The 27,206-nt window shown below is 54.5% G+C and overlaps 1 protein-coding gene across 11 annotated transcripts in view; it reads left to right on the top strand.

Annotated features, from left to right (window-relative positions):
• LOC137358301 (RNA-binding protein 10-like) overlaps positions 1 to 27,206 on the top strand; it is a 53,405-nt gene that overhangs the window by 18,670 nt on the left and 7,529 nt on the right. For 8 of the 11 annotated variants that reach the window (XR_010971210.1, XR_010971209.1, XR_010971208.1 and 5 more), the window contains 12 exons: positions 6,713 to 6,799; positions 7,593 to 7,653; positions 11,033 to 11,191; positions 12,478 to 12,638; positions 13,824 to 13,921; positions 14,554 to 14,641; positions 15,244 to 15,360; positions 15,658 to 15,766; positions 22,917 to 23,065; positions 23,628 to 23,775; positions 24,014 to 24,105; positions 25,715 to 25,873. Coding sequence is in view for 3 of the 11 variants with exons in the window: in XM_068024232.1 (XP_067880333.1) it covers positions 6,713 to 6,799; positions 7,593 to 7,653; positions 11,033 to 11,191; positions 12,478 to 12,638; positions 13,824 to 13,921; positions 14,554 to 14,641; positions 15,244 to 15,360; positions 15,658 to 15,766; positions 22,917 to 23,065; positions 23,628 to 23,775; positions 24,014 to 24,105; positions 25,715 to 25,873 (1,428 nt within the window). In the remaining 8 variants the exon portion in view is untranslated. Of the gene's footprint in view, positions 1 to 599; positions 1,917 to 6,712; positions 6,800 to 7,592; positions 7,654 to 11,032; positions 11,192 to 12,477; positions 12,639 to 13,823; positions 13,922 to 14,553; positions 14,642 to 15,243; positions 15,361 to 15,657; positions 15,767 to 22,916; positions 23,066 to 23,627; positions 23,776 to 24,013; positions 24,106 to 25,714; positions 25,874 to 27,206 lie in introns of those variants that run through there. The other 3 variants (XR_010971212.1, XR_010971206.1, XR_010971207.1) reach the window with 3 other exon arrangements.

The raw sequence follows: 27,206 nt of genomic DNA, 5'->3' as shown, positions 1-27,206 counted from the left end.
AACCCTTTCGGTTCAATCTGCGTTACCTGTTGGCGCATCGCGTTCCTTCCCACCCACCTCGCGGCAGTGTCCGTCCGTCCAGTAGGTGCCGCCTCTCGCTCGGGTTTGATTTTACCCCCACCCTCGCACTGCTTCCTGCTTCCTTTTCCAGTGCCCATTCCCCACTCGATTGGCCACCCTCTCTCTGAGTTTCCAGCCCAGGTTGTGACTTGTTTGCTCTAGACGCAGGAAGCCTCGCAGCAGAGCAGAAGCCTGTCACTTCCCCCCAGAGATTGGCCGTTTCTTTCCCTTCAGCCCCTGCTCTGGAGCACCCCTACCCAAGAAGTGCTGAAGCCTCTGTCGTAGCGCCAGTGGCAGCCTAGAAGCAGGCCAGGTTCCCGGGGGGGTGGTTGATAGTTGGGGATTGAGGCTACAAGCGAGTAGGCTGGTGCTGGAAGTGGCGGTATTGAGGGTTGGGATGTACGGCCTCAGCGCTCCCAAATTGGGGGAACCGCCACGAGACAGAATTCAAGCAGCTGTTGCTTCCGTGCCCTGGGGAAACCTTGCTTGGACACCTCAGTTAAAGTCGGGGGGGTGGGGAGGTGGGGTGGTTGGGTGTCGGCCTGTCAGTCAGTTGAAATCACGGCTCGCTTTGTTGCTTTAAAACCCCACCCCACTGTGAGCCAGCAGACGCGTGCAGCGCCAGCAAACTGACCGTCTCACCCTCAGTGAGGGAGTATCGTGTGGACCAGGCATCCGTGTCTTTTAAGATGTCAAATGAATTGTAATATGCCAGCAGAAATCAAGCACACACACACACAAGTGGAACTATATATTTTCTGCTGAAAATATTTTTTTATATATATTTAAAGTGTGGATAACGTTGGCAGTCTGATTGTGTTTTATGTCTTTTTTAAAAAAAAAAACAAGAAAAGCACTGTTTTAAAAATGAGTGAATTCCGGTATTCCTGACCGTTTTTTGTTTTTGTCACTCTGTACAAATTGTAACTGTGCCCAGATACTCGGGGGATGCTCTTGATTCCATTCTTCTCACCCGCGGTCGCCTGCAACTGTTGCATATTTGATTTTTAAGGATTTATGTGCGCCGCCCGCCCGCTTTTTTTTCCATTGTTCCTTGTCAGGAAGCGGCAAAGTGGCGGTGGGTTTTGGTGTGGTTCTTTGATCCCAGTCCTGCTGTGGTGTGGTGCTGCAGAGCTGACTGCTGTTCTTGTCGTGGCCTGTGCCCGGTGGTTTTGGTGAAATGACGCGGAGGGATTTTGGCCTCTGGTCTCTCTGGTGACAAGGATTTAGATTCAGGGGTGGAGGCAGGAGGGGCATCCCCCCCCCCCCCCCCAACCTCTTAGCCTGGCTTTGGTATGTGCCACGTTGGGTCTTGGCGGAGTGGCACAGGAGGAAGGGAGCTTGGGCAGAGGGTTGCTTGCCTTTCTCTCCGTGCCCTCCCGGTGTAATGGTGGCTTGATGGGGCACAGGGAGCCTCGGAAGAGATCGGAGTGGAGTTGACTGGATGCGGAGGTCTTTTTCTAGTCTGCGCCTGCATCCTGAGCTACAGTGAGACCTCCAGGTTAATGGCTTCCTGTGTCATGAGTGGCGTGGCAGTGGACTGGCGTTGTGTCTTTGAACATATTGAAGGCAAAATGGAAGTGTTTGTGTGTATGCGTGTGCGTGTGTGTGTCCGGGGGGGGGGCGTGGATAAACAAAACAGCGTGGCTGAATCAAAGTTGGGAGTAAATTCGTTAAAGGGTAAGGTAAGAAGTTACTGATTGTTACGGTATTATCCATTGAGATCTCTGAATAACTTCAGCCATTTCCTCAGCTCCCAGGGGAGTGACAGGTGCGTCAGTGCAACACAGTGGAGGCCAGGTAAACACCATCGAGGAAACATTGTGGGCCCTGAGCTGGCGACTCCTCCAGTTCTGGTGAGGCCCTTTGGCATCGGGACGATCCTTGCCCTGTCACAGTGGGGGCGGGGTGTTGGGATGACGATGAAATTTCAGCACAGAGTGAGAGTTTTTTTTGGAGGGGGTGCGGTGGGGGGCTCCCGGGGAGAGGGTTTGCTGTGTTGTGTTGACACACCTGGCTGTATGCTCTAGGCAGTGGTGGTGCAGTCTGGCATGTCTGAGGACCTGCGACATGATCTGAGTTGAGGCAGCAATTTTAAAAAGAGCTGCTCTGAGGTGCTTTTGGGTTTCTTTATGTGGACGTGTTTGAAGTCAGATGGGCTGACTGATGAAGATTGATACTGAGCTGCCCCTCCCTGGGGCAGCAAGGATTGATGAGTCTTGTTGGAGGGGAAGAGAGAGGGGTGTTGTGATAGAGCACAGCCTTAGTTGGGGGAATACCACAACGAGAATCAACTGAGCTGTCCTGTTGGGCTTTGTCCATCACACCGGAATAAATATCTCCTGATGTCCTTGGTGATGTCAGAGAGAGAGGGGAAATCAGCCAGGGTCCCTGCTCCTGATCACTGTCCAGTGACTCCTGGGTTAGATAGAGAAGGGGAAATCAGCCAGGGTTCCTGCTCCTGATCACTGTCCAGTGACCCCTGTGTTAGATAGAGAAGGGGAAATCAGCCAGGGTTCCTGCTCCTGATCACTGTCCAGTAACCCCTGTGTTAGATAGAGAGGGGGAAATCAGCCAGGGTTCCTGCTCCTGATCACTGTCCAGTAACCCCTGTGTTAGATAGAGAGGGGGAAATCAGCCAGGGTTCCTGCTCCTGATCACTGTCCAGTGACCCCTGTGTTAGATAGAGAGAGAGGGGAAATCAGCCAGGGTTCCTGCTCCTGATCACTGTCCAGTGACCCCTGTGTTAGATAGAGAGGGGGAAATCAGCCAGGGTTCCTGCTCCTGATCACTGCCCAGTGACCCCTGTGTTAGATAGAGAGGGGGAAATCAGCCAGGGTTCCTGCTCCTGATCACTGCCCAGTGACCCCTGTGTTAGATAGAGAGGGGGAAATCAGCCAGGGTTCCTGCTCCTGATCACTGTCCAGTAACCCCTGTGTTAGATAGAGAGGGGGAAATTAGCCAGGGTTCCTGCTCCTGATCACTGTCCAGTAACCCCTGTGTTAGATAGAGAGAGAGGGGAAATCAGCCAGGGTTCCTGCTCCTGATCACTGTCCAGTAACCCCTGTGTTAGATAGAGAGGGGGAAATCAGCCAGGATCCCTGCTCCTGATCACTGTCCAGTGACCCCTGTGTTAGATAGAGAGGGGGAAATCAGCCAGGGTTCCTGCTCCTGATCACTGTCCAGTGACTCCTGGGTTAGAGAGAGAGTGGGGGAAATCAGCCAGGGCTCCTGCTCCTGATCACTGTCCAGTGACCCCTGGGTTAGAGAAAGTAGGGGAAATCAGCCAGGGTTCCTGTTCCTGATCACTGTCCAGTGACTCCTGGGTTAGAGAGAGGGGGGAATCAGCCAGGGTTCCTGCTCCTGATCACTGTCCAGTAACCCCTGTGTTAGATAGAGAGGGGGAAATCAGCCAGGGTTCCTGCTCCTGATCACTGTCCAGTGACTCCTGGGTTAGAGAGAGAGTGGGGGAAATCAGCCAGGGCTCCTGCTCCTGATCACTGTCCAGTGACCCCTGGGTTAGAGAAAGTAGGGGAAATCAGCCAGGGTTCCTGTTCCTGATCACTGTCCAGTGACTCCTGGGTTAGAGAGAGGGGGGAATCAGCCAGGGTTCCTGCTCCTGATCACTGTCCAGTGACCCCTGGGTTAGAGACAGAGAGGAGGAAATCAGCCAGGGTTCCTGCTCCTGATCACTGTCCAGTGACCCCTGGGTTAGAGAAAGTAGGGGAAATCAGCCAGGGTTCCTGCTCCTGATCACTGTCCAGAGACCCCTGGGTTAGAGAAAGTAGGGGAAATCAGCCAGGGTTCCTGCTCCTGATCACTGTCCAGTGACCCCTGGGTTAGAGAAAGTAGGGGAAATCAGCCAGGGTTCCTGCTCCTGATCACTGTCCAGTGACCCCTGGGTTAGAGAAAGTAGGGGAAATCAGCCAGGGTTCCTGATCACTGCTCAGGGTTCTGCTGTGATGCTTCCTTTGTGAACGGACACCCTGCTGACTCTGTCCGGTCTGGGACCAGATCACTGGCCACTTGGGTGAGATCCCACTGGGTGTCCAGGTTCAGGAGAGGAAAGTGGGAGTTGGGAAAAGGATTTTTATTTAATGTCAGTGCTGTCAGGTTTCATGGGATCCGTCCCTCCCCAGTGTCCGCCAGAGGCCCTCCTTAACCCCTGGTTTATCATGTCAGGAATGCAACTGGATTAGTGATGATACTGGTGCAGCATGCTGTCGTTGCTGGGGGCCTTTCTCTGTCCTGTGGTTTTGCTAGCTGGAGCTGAGCTGTAAGATTTGACCTCCGAGCTTTGTGGGCAGCGTTTGTCTGATTGCAGGAGTGTCCATTCACTCAGAATGCCCGTTTTCCCGCTCCTATCACTCTTCCTACTTTCAGCTGTTGCCCCTCTAGTGGGACTTCAGTGCAACTTCCACATGCACTTGTTTCCCCCTCCAGATCTCCTGACCACGTCACAACTGTCATGAGTGAACTCAGACTCCCAGGTATCTGTTGTTCTATGTATAAACCCCCCCGAAACCCTCGATTAGATTCCAGTCTGTAACTCAGTCCCAGGTATCTGTTATTCTATATATAAACCCCCCCGAAACCCTCGATTAGATTCCAGTCTGTAACTCAGTCCCAGGTATCTGTTATTCTATATATAAACCCTCCCGAACCCCTCAATTAGATTCCAGTCTGTAACTCAGTCCCAGGTATCTGTTATTCTATATATAAACCCCCCGAACCCCTCGATTACATTCCAGTCTGTAACTCACTCCCGGGTATCTGTTCTATATATAAACCCCCTTGAACCGCTCGATTAGATTCCAGTCTGTAACTCACTCCCAGGTATCTGTTATACTATATATAAACCCCACCCGAACCCCTCAATTAGATTCCAGTCTGTAACTCACTCCCGGGTATCTGTTATTCTATATATAAACCCCCCGAACCCCTCGAGTAGATTCCAGTCTGTAACTCACTCCCGGGTATCTGTTATTCTATATATAAACCCGCCCGAACCCCTCAATTAGATTCCCGTCTGTAACTCACTCCCGGGTATCTGTTATTCTATATATAAACCCACCCGAACCCCTCAATTAGATTCCAGTCTGTAACTCACTCCCGGGTATCTGTTATTCTATATATAAACCCCCCGAACCCCTCAATTAGATTCCAGTCTGTAACTCACTCCCAGGTATCTGTTATTCTATATATAAACCCCCCCGCACCCCTCAATTAGATTCCAGTCTGTAACTCACTCCCGGGTATCTGTTATTCTATATATAAACCCACCCGAACCCCTCGATTAGATTCCAGTCTGTAACTCACTCCCAGGTATCTGTTATTCTATATATAAACCCACCCGAACCCCTCGATTAGATTCCAGTCTGTAATTCACTCCCGGGTATCTGTTATTCTATATATAAACCCCCCCGAACCCCTCGATTAGATTCCAGTCTGTAATTCACTCCCGGGTATCTGTTATTCTATATATAAACCCCCCCGAACCCCTCAATTAGATTCCAGTCTGTAATTCACTCCCGGGTATCTGTTATTCTATATATAAACCCCCCCGAACCCCTCGATTAGATTCCAGTCTGTAACTCACTCCCGGGTATCTGTTATTCTATATATAAACCCCCCCTGAACCCCTCGATTAGATTCCAGTCTGTAACTCACTCCCGGGTATCTGTTATTCTATATATAAACCCCCCCGAACCCCTCGATTAAATTCCACGCTCTGTCTCTGATTGTCTCTCTCACTCACTCTCCACCCAGCTTGTAATTATTTCTTCCGACTTCCAAATTTGCACCGGATTTCTGGGTTGGAAGCTGCCTCATTGCGTTGAGGGATGGGGATGAATGCAAGGGTGCGGGAATGCCAGAGCTGCTCGTTTTTTTTTCAGCAGCCCTCCGGTTGATACGAGTTCCCCCACCCCCCCTCCAGTGTGCCGGATCATTGCTGAAATACGCAGTGCTTGGTGTTCTTGGAAGGTTGTGAGCGGGTGAGATTCCTTTGGGTATCCGCTCGACTTCCCAAGATGTCAGCAGCTTCTGACCCGGGACTTGGCGGTATCCCTTCATAACTGCTTTTTTTGGCTTGAGCTTTTCACCGTCTGCCTTGGTGCCTTCCCGGATACTTTCTCTGCTGTCCCTGCTTGTTAACTGCCTGGCTAGCTCTGGACTCCATTGATCTTCCTTCAGAAGAGGGACATGTTTGGGGGTGGGGAGGGCAGTGGGGAGGGAAGGGAATGTGTGCGAGTGAGTGTATACATCTACGTACATGTTTTAAACCTTCCCAAGTGCCATCTCATCCGAAAGGAAGTTCCTGCTTCATTCATTTCCAGAAGAAAGGTTGTTGCCTCTCAGAGGAGGCAGGGTTATTCCTCCCATTCCCTCTCCTAGCCTAAGCAAGGCTTTCCGATGGTATTTTTTTGTTAGAAGGTGAGAGTTTGGTCGGCTCAGGGCCGGGTCCCTTTTGTTCCACAGTTGAGAGGTTGCAAACATTTATTTTCTTATTTTGTTTTATTTTGTTCTCCGATCTGTCGTTTTTTTTTTATTTCTCTCCATGCAGAAGGGCTGTTTCACAAATGAGACATGAAGTTGGGAGGCTTCACTCTGAAAGGGGGATCTCATTTTGTCACTCCTGTGTTTCTTGCAGCACTCTCTCGTTATTCTCGGTCAGCAAGTCTCCATGTACTACAGTGACCCAAAACCCAAGGCGAACGAGGACTGGCTCTGTAACAAGGTAACAGTTTGCTGTAGTCTCACCTGTTGCTCCGTTTGGGGCAGCAATCTCACCCTCCGAGGCAGAAGGTCGTGGGTTCGATACTCCCAGGGACTTGAGCCTGCTCAAGGAGCGCTGCACTGTCGGAGGGTCAGTACTGAGGGAGCGCCGCACTGTGGGAGGGTCTGTACTGAGGGAGCGCGACATTGTCGGAGGGTCAGTGCTGAGGGAGCGCCGCACTGTCGGGGGGGGGGTCAGTGCTGAGGGAGCGCCGCACTGTCTGGGAGGGTCAGCGCCGATGGAGCGCCGCACTGTGGGAGGGTCCTTCACTCCTGACTTACTTAACCTCACTGACTCCTTGTTACAAACCCTATACTGGAGTAATATCCCCAGATATGTCAAGCATGTGATGCCATCGTCTTGCCAGGGGTCCATTCTTGGGGACTGGGAGCTTTACTCTGTATCTAACCCTGTGCTGTACCTGTCCTGGGAGTGTTTGATGGGGATAGTGTAGAGGGAGCTTTACTCTGTGTGTTTGCAGTCAACTTATCATGATTTTAAAAGTTGAAGAGGGTGGAGGGGGTCCCCAGGTTTGTCCCAGTTTTCCAATCAGCTTTAATCTATCATCAGCGTTGTGATTGCTCTCGGGTTTGTACGATTTTACTTTATGCAAAATGGCTGTCACCTTTTTCCAAACAGGCCTCTGCACTGTTAAAGTAGTTGGTTGTGAGTGGCAGGCTTTGGTTTGTTTGTGGGATGTGATGAGATGCCCAGTCAATGTCGCTGTGATTTAACAGGCTTCCTCCTTTTGCAGTGCGGTGTGCAGAATTTCAAACGCCGCGAGAAGTGCTTTAAGTGTGGGGTCCCCAAGTCAGGTGAGTGCGGCTGGAATGTGTCTTGTGTTTTCAACAACGCGGAATCAGGCCACTCGGCATTTCCCCCCCCCCACCCTCCCATCGCACTCACTCAGTCACACTCGCCCAACAGAGAGGAAAAAAATCCTAATCACATTTATCCATCCTGTTCCCATATCCTTTCAGCCCCACTTGCATTTGCTCTCCCACTCTGACCTCTCCTCCTACACCGTTCCAGTCTTTGGTCATCATTCACCTGACTTTATTTGATTTAAATGAAGGATTCTGGCATTTATCCCCCTTTAATGGTAGGTGAATGTACGTCTGAGGCATTCAGAGCAGGCTCCAGCCCTGTCCTGTAACAAGTTAGCTGATTGCACCCCAGGCTGGTGGGGCAGTGGGGCTGCAGTCATCATTGAGTAAGCCCCAAACCTGGCCCCTGGCAACCTCCACCCGGCCCGGCCCAGGTCAGCTGGAAGAAAGTCAGCCAGGGTTCCTGCTCCTGATCACTGTCCAGTGACCCCTGGGTTAGAGAGAGAGGGGGAAATCAGCCAGGGTTCCTGCTCCTGATCACTGTCCAGTGACCTCTGGGTTAGAGAGAGAGGGGGAAATCAGACAGGGTTCCTGCTCCTGATCACTGTCCAGTGACCCCTGGGTTAGAGAGAGAGAGGGGAAATCAGCCAGGGTTCCTGCTCCTGATCCCTGTCCAGTGACCCCTGGGTTAGAGAGAGAGGGGGAAATCAGCCTGGGTTCCTGCTCCTGATCACTGTCCAGTGACCGCTGGGTTAGAGAGAGAGGGGGAAATCAGCCAGGGTTCCTGCTCCTGATCACTGTCCAGTGATCCCTGGGTTTAGAGAGAGAGAGAGAGAGGGGGAAATCAGCCTGGGTTCCTGCTCCTGATCACTGTCCAGTGACCGCTGGGTTAGAGAGAGAGGGGGAAATCAGCCAGGGTTCCTGCTCCTGATCACTGTCCAGTGATCCCTGGGTTAGAGAGAGAGGGGGAAATCAGCCAGGGTTCCTGCTCCTGACCACTGTCTAGTGACCCCGGGGTTAGAGAGAGAGGGGGAAATCAGCCAGGGTTCCTGCTCCTGATCACTGTCCAGTGATCCCTGGGTTAGAGAGAGAGGGGGAAATCAGCCAGGGTTCCTGCTCCTGATCACTGTCTAGTGACCCCGGGGTTAGAGAGAGAGGGGGAAATCAGCCAGGGTTCCTGCTCCTGATCACTGTCCAGTGACCTCTGGGTTAGAGAGAGAGAGGGAAATCAGCCAGGGTTCCTGCTCCTGATCACTGTCCAGTGACCTCTGGGTTAGAGAGAGAGGGGGAAATCAGCCAGGGTTCCTGCTCCTGATCACTGTCCAGTGACCTCTGGGTTAGAGAGAGAGGGGGAAATCAGCCAGGGTTCCTGCTCCTGATCACTGTCTAGTGACCCCGGGGTTAGAGAGAGAGGGGGAAATCAGCCAGGGTTCCTGCTCCTGATCCCTGTCTAGTGACCCCGGGGTTAGAGAGAGAGTGGGAAATCAGCCTGAGTTCCTGCTCCTGATCCCTGTCCAGTGATCCCTGGGTTAGAGAGAGAGGGGAAATCAGCCAGGGTTCCTGCTCCTGATCCCTGTCCAGTGACCCCTGGGTTAGAGAGAGAGGGGGAAATCAGCCTGGGTTCCTGCTCCTGATCACTGTCCAGTGACCGCTGGGTTAGAGAGAGAGGGGGAAATCAGACAGGGTTCCTGCTCCTGATCACTGTCCAGTGATCCCTGGGTTTAGAGAGAGAGAGAGAGGGGGAAATCAGCCTGGGTTCCTGCTCCTGATCACTGTCCAGTGACCGCTGGGTTAGAGAGAGAGGGGGAAATCAGCCAGGGTTCCTGCTCCTGATCACTGTCCAGTGATCCCTGGGTTAGAGAGAGAGGGGGAAATCAGCCAGGGTTCCTGCTCCTGATCACTGTCTAGTGACCCCGGGGTTAGAGAGAGAGGGGGAAATCAGCCAGGGTTCCTGCTCCTGATCCCTGTCTAGTGACCCCGGGGTTAGAGAGAGAGTGGGAAATCAGCCTGAGTTCCTGCTCCTGATCCCTGTCCAGTGATCCCTGGGTTAGAGAGAGAGGGGAAATCAGCCAGGGTTCCTGCTCCTGATCCCTGTCCAGTGACCCCTGGGTTAGAGAGAGAGGGGGAAATCAGCCTGGGTTCCTGCTCCTGATCACTGTCCAGTGACCGCTGGGTTAGAGAGAGAGGGGGAAATCAGACAGGGTTCCTGCTCCTGATCACTGTCCAGTGATCCCTGGGTTTAGAGAGAGAGAGAGAGGGGGAAATCAGCCTGGGTTCCTGCTCCTGATCACTGTCCAGTGACCGCTGGGTTAGAGAGAGAGGGGGAAATCAGCCAGGGTTCCTGCTCCTGATCACTGTCCAGTGATCCCTGGGTTAGAGAGAGAGGGGGAAATCAGCCAGGGTTCCTGCTCCTGATCACTGTCTAGTGACCCCGGGGTTAGAGAGAGAGGGGGAAATCAGCCAGGGTTCCTGCTCCTGATCACTGTCCAGTGACCTCTGGGTTAGAGAGAGAGAGGGAAATCAGCCAGGGTTCCTGCTCCTGATCACTGTCTAGTGACCCCGGGGTTAGAGAGAGAGGGGGAAATCAGCCAGGGTTCCTGCTCCTGATCACTGTCCAGTGATCCCTGTGTTAGAGAGAGAGAGGGAAATCAGCCAGGGTTCCTGCTCCTGATCACTGTCCAGTGATCCCTGGGTTAGAGAGAGAGAGGGAAATCAGCCAGGGTTCCTGCTGCTGATCACTGTCCAGTGATCCCTGGGTTAGAGAGAGAGAGGGAAATCAGCCAGGGTTCCTGCTGCTGATCACTGTCCAGTTTGAATGACAGTCACTTGTGGGAGGCAACAGGAGGAGACCATTCGACCCATTGTGCCTGTGCTAGCCCTTTGAAGGGGCTATCCAGCTAATCCTACCCCACGTCGTGTTGCTTCCCCATAACCCTGCAAATCTCTGCATTCCAGTATTTCTCCAATTCCCCTTTTGAAAGTTACTGTTGAACCTGCTTCCACTGCCCTTTCAGGCAGCAGGTTCCAGATCACAACAACACGCAGTGGAAAAACAAGTGTCCTCATTTCCCCCTCTGGTTACCGACCCTCCTGCCACTGGAAGCAGTTTCTCCTTATTTACTCCATCAAAACCCTTCCTGATTTTGAACGCCTCGAATCAATCTTCTCTTATCCTTCACTGCTCTAAGGGGAACAATCCCAGTTTCTCCAGAATCTAGAGTCTCTCATCCCTGGAAGAATTCCAGTAAATTTCCTCCATACTTTTAGGTTTACGTAACAATATAAGGTACTCTGTGTTGGCGGCACACTCGCATGCCTGTGGTCAGGATGTCAGAAGTTTGAATTTGACTCGCTCTTCCATTTCCAGAAGGTGAGCTGCGTCTCGTAGCCGGGAGGAAGGACCTGCCCCTTCCAGAGGGACCTCAGCCTCTGCTCAAGTTCCCCCAGCCATTCCAACCCCCTCAGCTACACCACCAGCACCTGCTCCACAGCCAACAGCAGCAGCTCAATGAGAATGCCAATGACAGTAAGTGCACGATTGCTTTAAGGGTCTCAGAGAAGCCCAGTCTGCGATGCATATTGACAATCCTCATGGCCTATAACCGCACAGTTCAAAACACGGTCCCGGGATAACACTGGGGTACAGGTGTGTCCCTGTATAACGCTGGGGTACAGTTCTGACCCCGTGTACCGCTGGGGTGCGGGTGTGTCCCCATGTACCGCTGGGGTGCGGGTGTGTCCCCGTGTACCGCTGGGGTGCGGGTGTGTCCCCGTGTACCGCTGGGGTGCGGGTGTGTCCCCGTGTACCGCTGGGGTGCGGGTGTGTCCCTGTGTACCGCTGGGGTGCGGTTGTGTCCCTGTGTACCGCTGGGGTGCGGGTGTGTGCCCGTGTACCGCTGGGGTGCGGGTGTGTCCCCGTGTACCGCTGGGGTGCGGGTGTGTCCCCGTGTACCGCTGGGGTGCGGGTGTGTCCCCGTGTACCGCTGGGGTGCGGGTGTGTCCCCGTGTACCGCTGGGGTGCGGGTGTGTCCCCGTGTACCGCTGGGGTGCGGGTGTGTCCCCGTGTACCGCTGGGGTGCGCTTGTGTCCCCGTGTACCGCTGGGGTGCGGGTGTGTGCCTGTGTACCGCTGGGGTACAAGTGTGTCCCTGTATAACACTGGGATACAGTTCTGACCCTGTATACCACTTGGGTACAAGTGTGTCCCTGTGTACCGCTGGGATACAGTTCTGACCCTGTATACCACTTGGGTACAAGTGTGTCCCTGTATAACACTGGGATACAGTTCTGACCCTGTATACCACTTGGGTACAAGTGTGTCCCTGTGTACCGCTGGGATACAGTTCTGACCCTGTATACCACTTGGGTACAAGTGTGTCCCTGTGTACCGCTGGGATACAGTTCTGACCCTGTATACCACTTGGGTACAGGTGTGTCCCTGTGTACCGCTGGGATACAGTTCTGACCCTGTATACCACTTGGGTACAGGTGTGTCCCTGTATAACGCTGGGATACAGTTCTGACCCTGTATACCACTTGGGTACAGGTGTGTCCCTGTGTACCGCTGGGGTGCAGGTGTGTCCCTGTGTACCGCTGGGGTGCGGCTCTGGTGGGGACGGGTCTGTCACTGTACCACACTGGGGTACAGTACTGGTAGTGTGAGTAGGTGTCTGTGTTGGATCCCCCTACATGTGTGTGTACTTCCCAGTGTAGCTGCACTGCGTCTGTATGAGAGGAACATTGAGATGTGAGTCTCGAATGTTTTTAGCAGAGGCATTTGATTGGGTTTCTTAATTTTTTTTTTCCCGTGTAGCTGTTATTCTGCGGAATTTGAACCCCCACACCACCCTGGATGTGATCTTGAATGCTCTGACCCCCTACGCCGTACTGTCTCCCTCCAACGTGCGCCTTATTAAAGATAAACAGACCCAGCTGAACAGAGGATTCGCATTCATACAGCTCTCCACCATTGTGGTGAGTCTTGGGCCATTTGTTTGTCTAATAACTGCTTAATTTTCAAATGTGAAATTTGTGCTAATCAAGATAATGTTCTCATTGGGCAATGAACTCATTTCAGTGTGGTGCAAACTGTTCTGAGATCAAACACTCCCAGGACAAGTACAGCATGGGGTTAGAAAGATAAGAAAAAGAAAAAAAAAACGGGGTTTGATATAGAGTCCCCCATCAAACACTCCCAGGACAGTTGCTGCAGTGAATTTTGTAGATGGTACACACTGCTGCCACTGTGCGTTGGTGGTGGAGGGAGTGAATGTTTGTGGATGGGGTGCAAATCAAGCGGGCTGCTTTGTCCTGGATGGTGTCGAGCTTCTTGAGTGTTGCTGGAGCTGCACCCATCCAGGCAAGTGGAGAGTATTCCATCACACTCCTGACTTGTGCCTTGTAGATGGTGGACAGGCTCTGGGGGAGTCCGGAGGTGAGTTACTCGCCGCAGGATTCCCAGCCTCTGACCTGCTCTTGTAGCCACAGTATTTATATGGCTGGCCCAGTTCAGTTTCTGGTCAATGGTAGCCCCTAGGATGTTGATAGTGGGGGATTCAGCGATGGTAATGCCGTTGAATGTCAAGGGGAGATGGTTAGATTCTGTTTTGAAAAAGAAAAAAAAAACGGGGCTAGATACAGAGTAAAGCTCCCTCTACACTGTCCCCATCAAACACTCCCCAGGACAGGTACAGCACGGGGTTAGATACAGAGTAAAGCTCCCTCTACACTGTCCCCATCAAACACTCCCCAGGACAGGTACAGCACGGGGGTTAGATACAGAGTAAAGCTCCCTCTACACTGTCCCCATCCAACATAAGACAGGTACAGCACGGGGGTTAGATACAGAGTAAAGCTCCCTCTACACTGTCCCCATCAAACACTCCCAGGACAGGTACAGTACGGGGGTTAGATACAGAGTAAAGCTCCCTCTACACTGTCCCCCATCAAACACTCCCCAGGACAGGTACAGCACGGGGGTTAGATACAGAGTAAAGCTCCCTCTGCATTACACAGCAGGCGAATGGGAGCAATAGCTGGGGTTTGTCATTGTCAGAGTGGGTGTGTGGAGTAAATGGAGAAGGATGGGGCTCTTTCTGGAGGTTGTTGAGTTTGTTCGGAGCTGCTACTTAGGTCATTTTCTTTTTGTCTGTTTTGAAGGAAGCCTCCCAGTTGCTCCAGATCCTGCAGTCACTGCAGCCTCCTCTCAATATCGACGGCAAAACCATCAACGTCGAGTTTGCAAAGGGCACCAAGAGGTAGGTACTCTGCCCCGGTGATGCTAGTTAGAAAAAGAACAGATTTGTATTCCTATAGCACCTTTCACAGCCTCTAAACCGCAGCAAGATAAATATTGGCCACAGGAGACACCTCCACCCTGCTCTGCCTCCAATACTGTCTGCGGGATCTTTTATGTCCTGAGAGAGCATTGGTTTATGCTCTAATGTGAAAGGCTCCTTCTCCGACAGCACAGCGCTGACGCTGCAACAGTGCGGCGACAGCGCAGCGCTCCCTCGGCGCTGACGCTGCAACAGTGCGGCGACAGCGCGGCGATCCCTCGGCGCTGACGCTGCGACCGTGCGCCGCTCCCTCAGTATGGGTACACTTCCCTGTTTGGGTGGATGGGGCCTTGTGGGGATGTGAACATGTGATCTCTGGCCTGGGAGACGCGAGTGCTGCCACAGAGCCATGGCTGACATGCTGGCGTTTGGTCAACTGAAGGGCTTATGGAGGAAATAGAAAAGTAAAGTTGCTTGTCGGTAATCTGCCACTTGGCTCATCTCAGCTAGTCCCCTGGGGGAGAAAGTGACATTTAATGACTGGCACTGACTCGCTAATCTGTGCACGGAGAGTTGCCTCACGCTGACATCCTCTTTCCCTACTCCTCCAGGGACGTGGTCCTAACCGATGGGAGTCGGGCAAGTGCTGCTTCCGTGGCCAGCACAGCAATCGCTGCTGCACAGTGGGCAGTCAACCAGGTGAGTGAGAGGGCTCAGGCCTGGGATGGGGGGAGGGGTGGGGTGGTGGTGGTGGAGGAGAATCAGAGGGGCTGGGACTGCAGCAGGCAGAGAATCACAGGAGGTCACAGCACTCGTCTTTCAACTTCCAACCCTCCTGAGTTTCCTTCCCGCCCAGTCCCAGGGTGGGGCAGAGCATGATTCCCGGCATCGGAGCATTGTCCTGTGCGGAGAGATTGTGCTGCACTGACCCTCCCGCAGTGCGGTGCTCCGTTGTGAGTTGACTGGAATTTGCCAGCCTCGGATTTTGTGCAAGAGGACACGGGGAGGGTGGGGGATAAGAACAGGATGAGGCTGCTCCGCATCGCCCCCGCACTGCGCTGGCTCAGTGCCTGCACGGGGCACCGGAAGCTGCCCCTGACTGTCTCACCTGCCCCCCGACGAGCGAGGAGGTGCCTGTGCACATGGACAAGGGGGATCTTGCAAAGAGACAATTCTGCCCGTTTTGAGGCAAGTTATTGTGTTGGCTGTCGACAAGCGTTTTGTCAAAAAAAAAAGGAAAATGCATTTTCCAGGCAGATTGAACTCTTGCTCTCTGACCTTTTCCCCCTTGCCCTCCGCAGAGTTCAGATTCCGATAACCAAGGCACATGGTTAAACCAGGATGGACAACAAGGAGACTACTCGTACTATCATCAGCAGAGCGGGCAGGACGATGGGTACCAGCGACATTACTCCCAGGTCAGTAACTGGCTGCTGAGGTGGCCTCCGGGGGCTTTCTGAGCCGTTTCACGGTGTTGGGAATTGGAAAGTTCATCGGCTTAGATGCTGGTTTTCTCAGCTCGTGGAATGGGAGGAAGCCATTCATTCCACCCCCCCCCCCCCCACCCTTTGCTCTGGACTCTCCCACCAGAGGAAATAATTTCTCTCAACCCTGTCGCGTTCTGAAACCCATCGAGGCTCATAACCCCTTTCCTCATCCTCACCCTCCCGCTGGAGTCCCAGTGCTGATGCTAACGTCTTGTTTTACTCCTGCAGGGATACACCCAGTATTCCCAGGATTACCAGCAGAGCTCGGAGCAGCAGCAGAAGAGCAGTGGGCGCTCTGCACCGCCAACAACGTACGAGGCACCACCCACCACTGCAGGTCAGTCAGGACCATCCCTCTGGCTTGGCTTCAATCCACCAAGCTGTGTCAAATCACACGTTCCTTACTCGGCCATCTCCAGGGCGTCAATGCAGATGGAGCTTCATTAGTGTCCCCGCCCCCCCCCCCCCCCCCCCCGGGCAGTCGGTGCAGGGGAGCACCACCCCCTCCAAGATCCCCTCCAGGTCACACGCCATCCTGACTTGGAAATATATCGGCCGTTTCTTCACTGTCACTGGGTTAAAACTGAGGAACGTCCGTGGGAGTAACTTCTCCAGGGACTGCAGCAGGAGGGGCGGCTCACTGCCACTTTCACTGGGCAGCAAGGAATGAGCAATAATCATACCCCTTGCAGCAGTGCACACCCCGAGAATCAATTTAAAAACAACACCAATACCGTCTAAGAGGAGCTGACTAAGTTTTCCGAGGGCACAAAGGATTCACTGGATAGAGTGAAATTTATTCTGTTCGTTTCTTTCTAATAAGTTATGGTGTCTGTATTGCTACAGCTGTCAGGAAGGAGTTTGATGAGAGGGAGCTTTACTCTGTATCTAACCCTGTGCTTTACCTGTTCTGGGAGTGTTTGATGGGGACAGTGTAGAGGGAGCTTTACTCTGTCTCTAATCCCTGTTTTTTTTAAAAAATAACTTTATTAAAAACAGAAATAAACAAAAACTCAAATTAAAATGCCATTTTCGGCGTCGACAATGCACTTCAGTCCCTGCGGTGCCCACCGGTCGCGGAAGGCCTCAAGCGTACCAGCGGACACCGCATGCTCCTTCTCCAGGGACACCAGGACGCGAACGTAACCGCGGAAGAGGGGCAGACAATCGGGGAGGACGGAACCCCCGACGGCCCGCAGCCTGGACCTGTGAATTGCCACCTTGGCCAGGCCCAGGAGCAGACTGACGAGGAGATCCTCCTCCCGGCCCAAGCCCCTCCGCACTGGGTGCCCAAAGATCAGGAGCGTGGGACTGAAGTGCAGCCAGAACTTGAGGAGCAGCCCCTTCAGATACTCAAATAGGGGCTGCAACCTCGCACACTCCGTATAAATGTGGAACACGGACTCATCCAGGCCGCAGAAAGTACAGGCGGCCTGGGAGTCCGTGAACCGACTTAAAAGCCTATTGCACGGGACTGCTCTGTGCAACACCCTCCACCCCAGGTCCCCGATGTAAAGGGGGAAGACTCCCGCGTAGAGAGACCTCCATCGGGGTTTCCCCTCGCCGCCAGATGGCAACGCGGACCGCCAGGGCGTGTCCGGCCGGCTGACGAGGGCGAGGAAGTGGAGAGTGTGCAGGAGCAGCCCGTACAGGAAGCCCCTCCGCGCCGATTGGAATGGCACGGAGGGCATTTCCGAGAGGCGGCTCGGGTTGTGCGGGACCGGCTCCCGAGGAGGGTTTCGGGGCCTGGGTCCGATGAGCAGTTCCGGCCGATCGCTCTGCACTCCCGAGCCCCCTCGCCACCCGCAGTGAGGGGCGTCCCGGGGGTTTCGGCTACTCCTCTGCCCGCCGGACAGTCCCCGGAGTCGGCTGCCCGGACAGCTGCGGCGCTCTCCTCCGCCGGCGGGGGAGCGCCCTGACTGGAGGCGACCATGTTCCAGACTCGGAAAAGATCCCGGTAAAAGACAGGCAACTCCCTCAGAAAAGTGCGACTAACGGACTCCACCGGGAGCTGCGTGTCGTCTTGAAGGCAGTGACACTGGCGGAAAAAATACGTCGCCAGCGCACACCATCTGGGAGGACATTCAACGTACAGGTATCTCTGCAGGGTCCGAAGGCGGAGAGTCGCAGCCTGGGTGCGGACGCACACCAGCGACTGACCGCCCTCCTCGATCGGGAGACTCAGGACCGCGGCAGAGACCCAGTGTTTCCTCTTGCCCCAGAAGAAATCGACGAGTTTCTTCTGGATCTTGGAGGCAAATACAGGGGGCGGGGCCAAAGTGACCCCAGCCAAGCGGTGACTTTCGTCTCCAACTCCTGCCAGTTTGCCGGACAGGCTTCCTCAGCGGGACTAAGGTGGACTCCCAGATAGAGGAGGTGCGTGGTGCTCCACGCAAAAGGTGTCATCTCCTCCGGCAGGGAGTCCACCCGCCACTGAACCACCAGGAGTCCGGAACATTTCTCCCAATTGATCCTCGCGGAGGACGCGGCAGAAAAGGTCTGCTGGCAGTCGCTCATCCTCCGCAAGTCAACGGGATCTGTGACCACGAGGAGCACGTCGTCGGCATAAGCCGAGAGGACGACCCGCATGGCTGGCTCGCGCAGGGCCAATCCCATCAACCTCCTGCGAAGCAGGCACAGGAAGGGCTCCACGCAGATGGTATACAATTGGCAGGACATTGGGCATCCCTGACGCACTCCTCTCCCAAAGCGAAGGGGCGGCGTCAAGGACCCGTTAACTTTGACTAGACACTCTGTGACAGCGTATAAAAGTCGGACCCGGGCCACAAAATGCGGCCGGAGTCCGAAAGTGCACAGAGTCCCGAAAAGGTAATCGTGATCCACCCTGTCGAACGCCTTCTCCTGATCGAGGGAGAGAAAGGCGACCGACTGACCAGTCCTCTGGGAAAGATGGATCAGGTCCCGGACCAGGTGGATGTTGTCGTGGATGGACCAGCCCGGGACCGTGTAGGACTGGTCGGGGTGGATCATGTGGGCCAGCACGGAGCCCAGGCGGGTAGACATAGCCCGGGCAAAGATCTTATAATCCGTGCTGAGGAGGGAGACCGGACGCCAGTTCTTAAGCAGGCGGAGATCGCCCCTCTTCGGCAGCAGGACGATGACCGCCCTGCGCCACGAGAGGGGCATCTCCCCGGTCGCCAGGCTTTCCCCCAGGACCCGCGCGTAATCGTCCCCCAGGACGTCCCAGAACGCTTTGAGGAACTCCACGGTCAACCCATCCAGCCCTGGGGATTTGCCCCTTGAGAGCTGGTGGAGGGTGCCAGTCAGCTCCGCCAACGTGAGCGGAGCCTCCAATCCTTCGGCTCCCTCCAGGCTGACCTGCAGCAGGTCCTCCCACAAAATTCTGCGCGCATCCTCGCTGGAAGGATCCGGAGAGAACAACACACTGTAATAAGTATGGACCAGGAGGCCCATTCCCTCCGGATGCGTGATGGAGGATCCGTCGTCGGCCAGCAGCTCAACGAGCTGCTTCTGGACCCCCCGCCATTTTTCCAGCGAGTGGAAGAAGGGTGAGGCGCGGTCCAAATCTTCCAGGATCTGGATCCGCGACCTCACGTACGCGCCTCGGGACCCTATGAGCTGCAGGTTTCTCAGCGCGCCCTTCTCTTTGTACGCCTGCCACAGGGCCGGGTCCACGATGGCATGACCGAGGCGGCACTCCCAAGTCGAGCACCTCCCTCTCAAGGCGCCCGATCTCGGCTTCCCGCCTCTTGGTCGACCCCTTCACGTACTCCTGACAGAAGACGCGGATGTGAGTCTTGCCCACATCCCACCATAGCCTCAAGGAGGGGAAGCCCCCCTGCTTCCTTCTCCAGTCGGCCCAGAATCGACAGAACGAGTCCCGAAATCGCTTGTCCTCCAGCAGCCGGTTGTTAAAGTGCCAGTACGCGGACCCCGCCCGCGTGCGGAGTGGAGTGAACTCCGCCCACACCAGGCAGGGGTCCGAGCACGGCACCAGCCGCATGGAGGCCGCCGAGACCTCCACGTGAAGGCACTGGAGTCGGGATGGAGATTCCGCCAGACGTCCACCAAATTAAGGGAGCTGATCAGTCCCCTCAACTTCTCCACCGACGCTTGGCCGCGCTGGGGACCGGAACGATCCCCCACCTCGAGGGTGCAGTTAAAATCCCCCCCGAGGATGATGCAATCGCCGCTATCGATGGAGCTCAAGAGAGCGGACACTTCTTCAAAGAAGCGCGCTTGCAACGCGCTGGGCCTGGGCGCATACACATTCACAAAGTGGAGCGGCCCGGCACTAGCTCCTTGACCCCCAAGATCTCCGGCTGAAAAGTCGGTGCCAACAAGATTGCCACCCCACTAGAAATAGGGGTGAGGTGACTCATGTAGATCCCACCCTGCCACTCCAGGAGCCAGGTGGATTTGTCTCCCGGAACGGTGTGGGTTTCCTGCAGAAAGCTCACTGCGTATCTCACTTTCCTGAGGACTGAGAGATTGTGAAATCTGCGGTGAGACCCCCTGCTGCCGTTGATGTTGAGGCTGGCTATGGTTATCTTCATGTCAAAGGTACTTAAAACCCGTCACCAACACCTCACTGTGAGGAGGGAGTGGAAGAGCACCTGGCCCTCCACTCTCCCTGCAACCCATTGAGGAACACATTAAAACAGCGCCTCTCAACCAGTTTCACGCCCGCGCACTTGCCCACTTTCTTCAGGGCGGCACGGACGGACTGTATGATCAGCGCCAGATTCGACCAACGGCCGAGGGCCAGCTGAACTTTATCGCGGCAACCCCTGCAAGCCACGAGGAAATCCTGGAGTTCCGCCGAGGGGATGAGAGGAGATTCGGTGGGAGGCACGAGGTCACTCCACCACCTCACTGGCGATGGAATCAAGGTCATCCTCCGTGCCCCACACCGAATCCCCATCCTCCTCCGGGTCGTCACCGCCAGCGGCCGACACATCTACCACGCACTGTGGGGCGGACGTCCCGGCTGCGCCAGCTGATCCTACCTCCGTCACGATCCCACCCCCAGGATCGATGGCAGAGGAGTCCTCTCTGGGTTCTATTGTGAAACTGGAGCCTGTGGGCGCCAGCAGTTCAGGAACCCCCTCCACCTCCGTCCCCAGGCCAATGAGTGGTCCAGGGGAGACAGAAGTTCCCGACTCCGGAAATCCAGCCGGAGCAGAGAGAGGAGGCCATCTTCCGCTCCGCCCGCACCCACAGGCCCAGCAGATGGGGCAGCATTCTCGGTTATAACCGGGTCGGGTGTCTCCTGGTTGGTGGTGGACTCCGGCTGGGAGGGCCGACCCTTTGGGGCCCCGCCCTCCCCTCTACTCAGGGCACCCGACCCAGTGGCAGTAGCAGAATGGGTGGCGTCCCTAGGCTCCCCCACAACAAGCAGGGCTCCACTGGCTTCCCCTGGAGGGGCCACTTGTACAGGTGTCTCCCCCTCCACTCCATCCTGAGGAATAGGGAGCTCCTGCCCGGACTTTGTAGCCTTGGTGGTGGCGGTAGGGGAAACCTGGAGACCCGAAACAGACAGCTCCCCTCCAACAGATGGACCCTGCGCCTCAGGGCCCCTTGTTACCTCTGTGGAGGGGTGCCTTCTCCTCTTTTTCCCAGTTGGGTGCGGAGGCTCAGAGACCTCCATGTCATCAGAGGCCTTCGCACTTTTTTTTATTCACCCTGGGCCTGAGCCCAGCCCTGGGGCAGGTTGACTCCCGGAGATCGGGCTTTGTGCTGAACTCAGACTCGGGTAGTGTCCCGGTGTCCAGGGGACGCGCCTCTCGATGTTTATTTCTCCTCCGCGCCTTCCTTCCACTTGGACGGTTACCCCCTTCCCTGCTGGAGGCCGTGAAAACCACAGCCTCCGGTACCAACTGAATGGTATCTGATGGAGGTGTAGGGGGGGTGGGAGGAGGTGCAGCGGCGCCACCCTGGGCCGCCGAGTTGGAGTTGGCAGCCGGGAGGTTGGGGCAGTTCTTACCAACATGCCCCACCCCCTTACAGACATGGCACCACACCCCATCCAAGGTCCAGAAGACGCGGTAGGCCGTCCCCTGGAACTCTACATTGAAGTGGCCCTCTGTAACCTCCTCCCGCGCCAGCTGTATGAATAACTGGCGGCGGAAGGAGTACACGTGTCGGAGGCTGTTCTCCCGAAGACCGAGCAGGACTGGAGTGAGCCCCGTCTTTACCTCCCCCAGATGGTGCAGGTGGGGAAGGAGGAGCTCACCAGGGATGAAGGGTGGGACATTGGATAAAATGACCCTTTGCGCAGTGGCCTCCAGGGGGTCCGCTGGCAGAAAGGTCCCGTCCACGGTGAGCCCCTTGCTCAGAGCCAGGGACACCGCTCGCTCGGTCCTCAGGAATAACACTGCCTTCCCATACATTTTAGAGGCTGCAACAATGGCCGAAGGGCTGACAACCTCGGCCATTGCTTTCACGCATGCCTCTATAGTCATGTTCGGGTGAATGTAGCTCTTGACCCCATGCTTCGATGTTAATAAAGCAAACGGTGACGGGGCAACAGGTGCAGTCGAGCAGCATATGTACGGGAAGGCACCGGCGAAGGAGGGCTTGCCGTGGGGTCTAAGAGCCACTTCCACCCCCAAGAAACAAAGCAAATTTACACAATTGAAACAAAAAACAAACAAACTTTAAACAAAGTGGAGTGGGAGTCGAGGAGGATAGGGGTAGGAAGGTAAAGGAAAAGGGGAGGATAGGTGACTGAGGCGATTGAGTGGAGGAAGGGAGAGAAAGGCTGAAAAGGATGTTTGATCCAACTGCCAGTTGGAGCACCTTTGTAACAATTAGTCCAAAACTGTTTGTTGTCTTCCAGTTGGGGGAGGCTTCTTCACCCGGGACAGCTGGAGCCGCCCGGTACTCTCCTCTTCTGATTTTAACAAGACAGTCTTCACCCGGGCAACTCCAGCTGTCCCGAGCAGGCAGTTGGGGTGGGGAGGGAGCTCCCTGTGTGCAAGCACCAATACAAATACAGGGGCCCCCTACTGGATTTGGCAGCCCCACCCAAGTCTTCCGGCCTCTTCTCCCTCCCCCAAACAGTCCAAACTTAAGAGTTCTTCAGGTGCCCTGACACTCACCTCTCCAAAACAATTGCAGCCTTTCTTGATGGTTTCTCTCCACTCTGCAGGTGCAGCTGCTCCCCCTGATTCCAGGCAGGAAGTGCTCCAAATTGCACAGCCAATCCCTGTGCTGTACCTGTCCTGGGAGTGTTGATGGGGACAGTGTAGAGGGAGCTTTACTCTGTATCTAACCCCGTGCTGTACCTGTCCTGGGGAGTGTTTGATGGGGGACAGTGTAGAGGGAGCTTTACTCTGTATCTAACCCCCGTGCTGTACCTGTCCTGGGAGTGTTTGATGAGGACAGTGTAGAGGGAGCTTTACTCTGTATCTAACCCCCGTGCTGTACCTGTCTTATGTTGGATGGGGATCAGCTATGACCGGATTCGCAAACCAAAGTGTTGATTTCATTCTGCTCTTCAGCAGCAGAAACCTCGTCGGAGCCGGCCATTCCCGGGGTCGATCCCCTCCCGAGTCCGCAGTCGTACCCACAGTCAGTTCAGACACAAGCCGCTCCACAGCTGTACCAGAAATCGTCCAGCACCTCGTCAGACAGCACGCGCACCACACAGGTAAGGCCCGTGGCATGAGGGGGGTGCGAGAGAGGGGTATGCCCATTTAGCAGTGGTTTCACTTTTCCTTATCCGTCAGAGGTCACAGGTTCAATCCCCATTCCCAATACTCCAGAGCATTATCCAAGGTGACAATCCCAGTGCTGCACTGAGGGAGTGCCGCACTGACGGAGGGTCAGTACTGAGGGAGTGCCGCACTGACGGAGGGTCAGTACTGAGGGAGTGCTGCACTGACGGAGGGTCAGTACTGAGGGAGTGCTGCACTGACGGAGGGTCAGTACTGAGGGAGTGCTGCACTGACGGAGGGTCAGTACTGAGGGAGTGCTGCACTGACGGAGGGTCAGTACTGAGGGAGTGCTGCACTTATGGAGGGTCAGTACTGAGGGAGTGCCTCACTGTCGGAGGGTCAGTAGTTTCTGTCTATCCTAACAATGCCAGTAATCATCTTTAAACAGCTCAATTCGATCGTCCTTTAACCTCTCCCTGAGGGATCTCCTGGATTCCAGTGTAAATGCCCCTCTTCCCAATATGAGCTTTTACAGATTTATTTGTGTTGGTTCAGACCCCGCAAACCTCACGGCCCCCAGTGACCCAGAAGGTGGAGATCGTGGCACAGCCGCAACTCAACGTTAGCCAAACGCCAGCAGTAAACAGCAGCAGCCAGCCGTCGGCAAGCTCCAGCGCCGGCACCCAGGACTGCACCCAGTACCGTGAGTACCACCACTTCAGAGTGCCTCGGAGGGGGGGGTGCGCGTATTCGCCAGAACGATGGCGCGGGTCTGCGCGATTCTATCGCTGGACACCGGGAGGCTTGGGCTCGGCTGTGATTGCCTTTACCGTCCTGGTCACCAGGCGGAGTCAGAACTGTCGCCCGGCAGATGGGTGGGTGCGGGGACAGGGTTTTAATTCATCCCAGCCCACTGATCCCGGCGCCTCTTCTCTCCACAGCCGTCCCAGACGTCTCCACATATCAGTACGATGAAATGTCAGGATATTACTACGACCCGCAGACTGGACTCTACTATGATCCCAACTCACAGGTAAAGAGGGACTTTGTCTCGAGATGTTTTTTGGCGGGGGTTGCGGGCAGGTGTTGGGGAAGGGGTTGTGGGCGGTATGGATGTCGGGTTATACCAAGATACAAGACTAACCCGGCAGGAGAGGGGCAGCTAGTCTCGTCGACCCTTCGAGGTGACTGTGTCATTTTCGGGCATCTCCACTCAGCCACGTCCCTCTGAGGACCCTCGGCCAGCTGGCCAACCGCCTGTGGTGTTGCTCCCCCGTCGTCAACTCCGTGCTTTTCTAATGCATGCTTCAACAGCTGAGAAAGTGGAGGAATGTCCCTTTAAATCGGCTGTTTAATTGGCGTTGGGTAAACATCCTTAAATTGGGTAGAATTTGTTTGATGATACGGCACAGAAGGAGGCCATTTGGCCCATCGTGCCTGTGCCAGCTCTTTGAAAGAGCTATCTAATTAATCCCTCTCTTCCCCCACAGCCCTACAAATTTCTCCCCTTCAAGTATTTCTCCAATTCCCATTTTGAAAGTTACTATTGAATCTGCTTCCCTTTCAGGCAGCGCGTTCCAGATCACAACAACTCACTCTGTCAAAAAAAGTTCTCCTCCTCTCCCCCTCTGGTTCTTTTTACCGATTATCTTCAATCTGTGTCCTTTTGGTTACCGACCCTCCTGCCACTGGAAACCGTTTCTCCTGATTTACTCCATCAAAACCCTTCCTGATTTTGAACGCCTCGATTAAACCTCCCCCTTAACCTTCTCTGCTCCGAGGAGGACAATCCTAGCTTCTCCAGTCTCTCCGTATTAACTGAAGTCCCTCATCCCTGGGACCATTCTAGTAAATCTCCTCCGCAGCCTCCCCGAGGCCTTGGCATCCTTCCGAAACTGCGGGGCCCAGAGTTGGACCAAACACTCCGGCTGAGGCCGAACCAGTGATTTCTAAAGTTTTGCCGTGGCAAATAGCCCCAGTTTCTGAAGTCTTTCCTCCTAACTAGCCAGCTCCTCTGTTTTACAAAGCAATGACAGAACTCCCAAAGGGTCAGGTTTGTGGGGTCAGAACCGTGCTTAAACATCTGGGATAGACTGGGGTCAGAACCTGGACCCTTGGGTTCAACACAGAGTGATATACCTAGCAGCTGAACTGGTCAAGATCTTTAAAATGATGAAGGGGGTTTCGATAGGGTAGACGTAGAGAAGATGTTTCCACTTGTGGGGTGGAGACCAGAACTAGGGGGCCATCAATATAATAAATCCAATGGGGAATTCAGGGGAAACTCCTTTCCCCAGTGAGTGGTCTGAATGAGAGGCTCGTGTGAAGCAGAAACCCCGGCACAGATAGCGACAACTTTTCACCTTCCTCTCGGGCTTCCCAGTCCTGGTCACTCTCCTTTTGGGAGACGTGAACCAGATCAGGGTTCCACTGTGATGCTGTCCACAGTTGAATAACACTCCCACCTCCACCCACTCCCTCGTGCTTGTTGCCTGCGCCCAGTGGTACAGACCCTCCTGGCTGCCTCGGCCCGCTGGGTGTCAGCGGCTCATCCCCCGTTAGCCTCAGTTGGTATTTGTGACCCTGCCAAGTGTTAAGGCTCCCGGGTTAATGGCGCTCTGTGTATATATTTTCATGTGTAGTACTACTATAATGCACAGACGCAGCAGTACCTGTACTGGGACGGGGAGAAGCAGACCTACCTACCGGCCCCCGACCAGAGTGGCGACGCTGCCAAGGACCTCAGCTTGAAGGAGGGCAAGGAGAAAAAAGAGAAGCCGAAGAACAAGACCGCCCAGCAGGTGAGAACTGGGTGCGGGGACTGGGTACAGTCTCACCCGCCCACCCCACGCACTGTCAAAGAACAGTACAGCACAGGAACAGGCCATTCGGCTCTCCAAGTCTGCGCCGATCTTGATGCCTGCCTAAACTAAAACCTTCTGCACTTCCGGGGCCCGTATCCCTCTATTCCCATCCTATTCATGTAGTTGTCAAGATGCCTCTTAAACGTCGCTATCGTACCTGCTTCCACCACCTCCCCCGGCAGCAAGTTCCAGGCACTCACCACCATCTGTGTAAAGAACTTGCCTCGCACATCCCCTCTAAACTTTGCCCCTCTCACCTTAAACCTATGTCCCCTAGTAACCAACTCTTCCACCCTGGCAAAAAGCTTCTGACTATCCACTCTGTCCATGCTGCTCATAACTTTGTAAACCTCTATCATGTTGCCCCTCCACCTCCGTCGTTCCAGTGAAAACAATCTGAGTTTATCCAACCTCTCCTCATAGCTAATGCCCTCCAGACCAGGCAACATCCTGGTAAACCTCTTCTGTACCCTCTCCAAAGCCTCCACATCCTTCTGGTAGTGTGACGACCAGAATTGCACGCAATATTCTAAGTGTGGCCTAACTAAGGTTCTGTACAGCTGCAGCATGACTTGCCAATTTTTATACTCTATGCCCCGACCGATGAAGGCAAGCATGCCGTATGCCTTCTTGACTACCTTATCCACCTGAGTTGCCACTTTCAGTGACCCGTGGACCTGTACGCCCAGATCTCTCTGCCTGTCAATGCTCCTAAGGGTTCTGCCATTTACTGTATACCTCCCACCTGCATTAGACCTTCCAAAATGCATTACCTCACATTTGTCCGGATTAAACTCCATCTGCCATTTCTCCGCCCAAGTCTCCAACCGATCTATATCCCGCTGTATCCCCTGACAATCCTCATCACTATCCGCAACTCCACCAACCTTTGTGTCGTCCGCAAACTTACTGATCAGACCAGCTACATTTTCCTCCAAATCATTTATATATACTACAAAGAGCAACGGTCCCAGCACTGATCCCTGCGGAACACCACTAGTCACATCCCTCCATTCAGAAAAGCACCCTTCCACTGCTACCCTCTGTCTTCTATGACAGCCAGTTTTGTATCCATCTTGCCAGCTCACCTCTGATCCCGTGTGACTTCACCTTTTGCCACGAGGGACTGTCAAAGGCTTTACTGAAGTCCATATCGACAACATCCACCGCCCTTCCTTCATCAATCATCTTCGTCACTTCCTCAAAAAACTCAATCAAATTAGTGAGGCACGACCTCCCCTTCACAAAACTATGCTGCCTCTCGCTAATA

The sequence above is a fragment of the Heterodontus francisci genome, chromosome 49 (assembly GCF_036365525.1).
Source record: "Heterodontus francisci isolate sHetFra1 chromosome 49, sHetFra1.hap1, whole genome shotgun sequence".
NCBI classification, from domain to species: domain Eukaryota; kingdom Metazoa; phylum Chordata; class Chondrichthyes; order Heterodontiformes; family Heterodontidae; genus Heterodontus; species Heterodontus francisci.
This window is presented reverse-complemented; position numbering and strand designations above follow the sequence as displayed.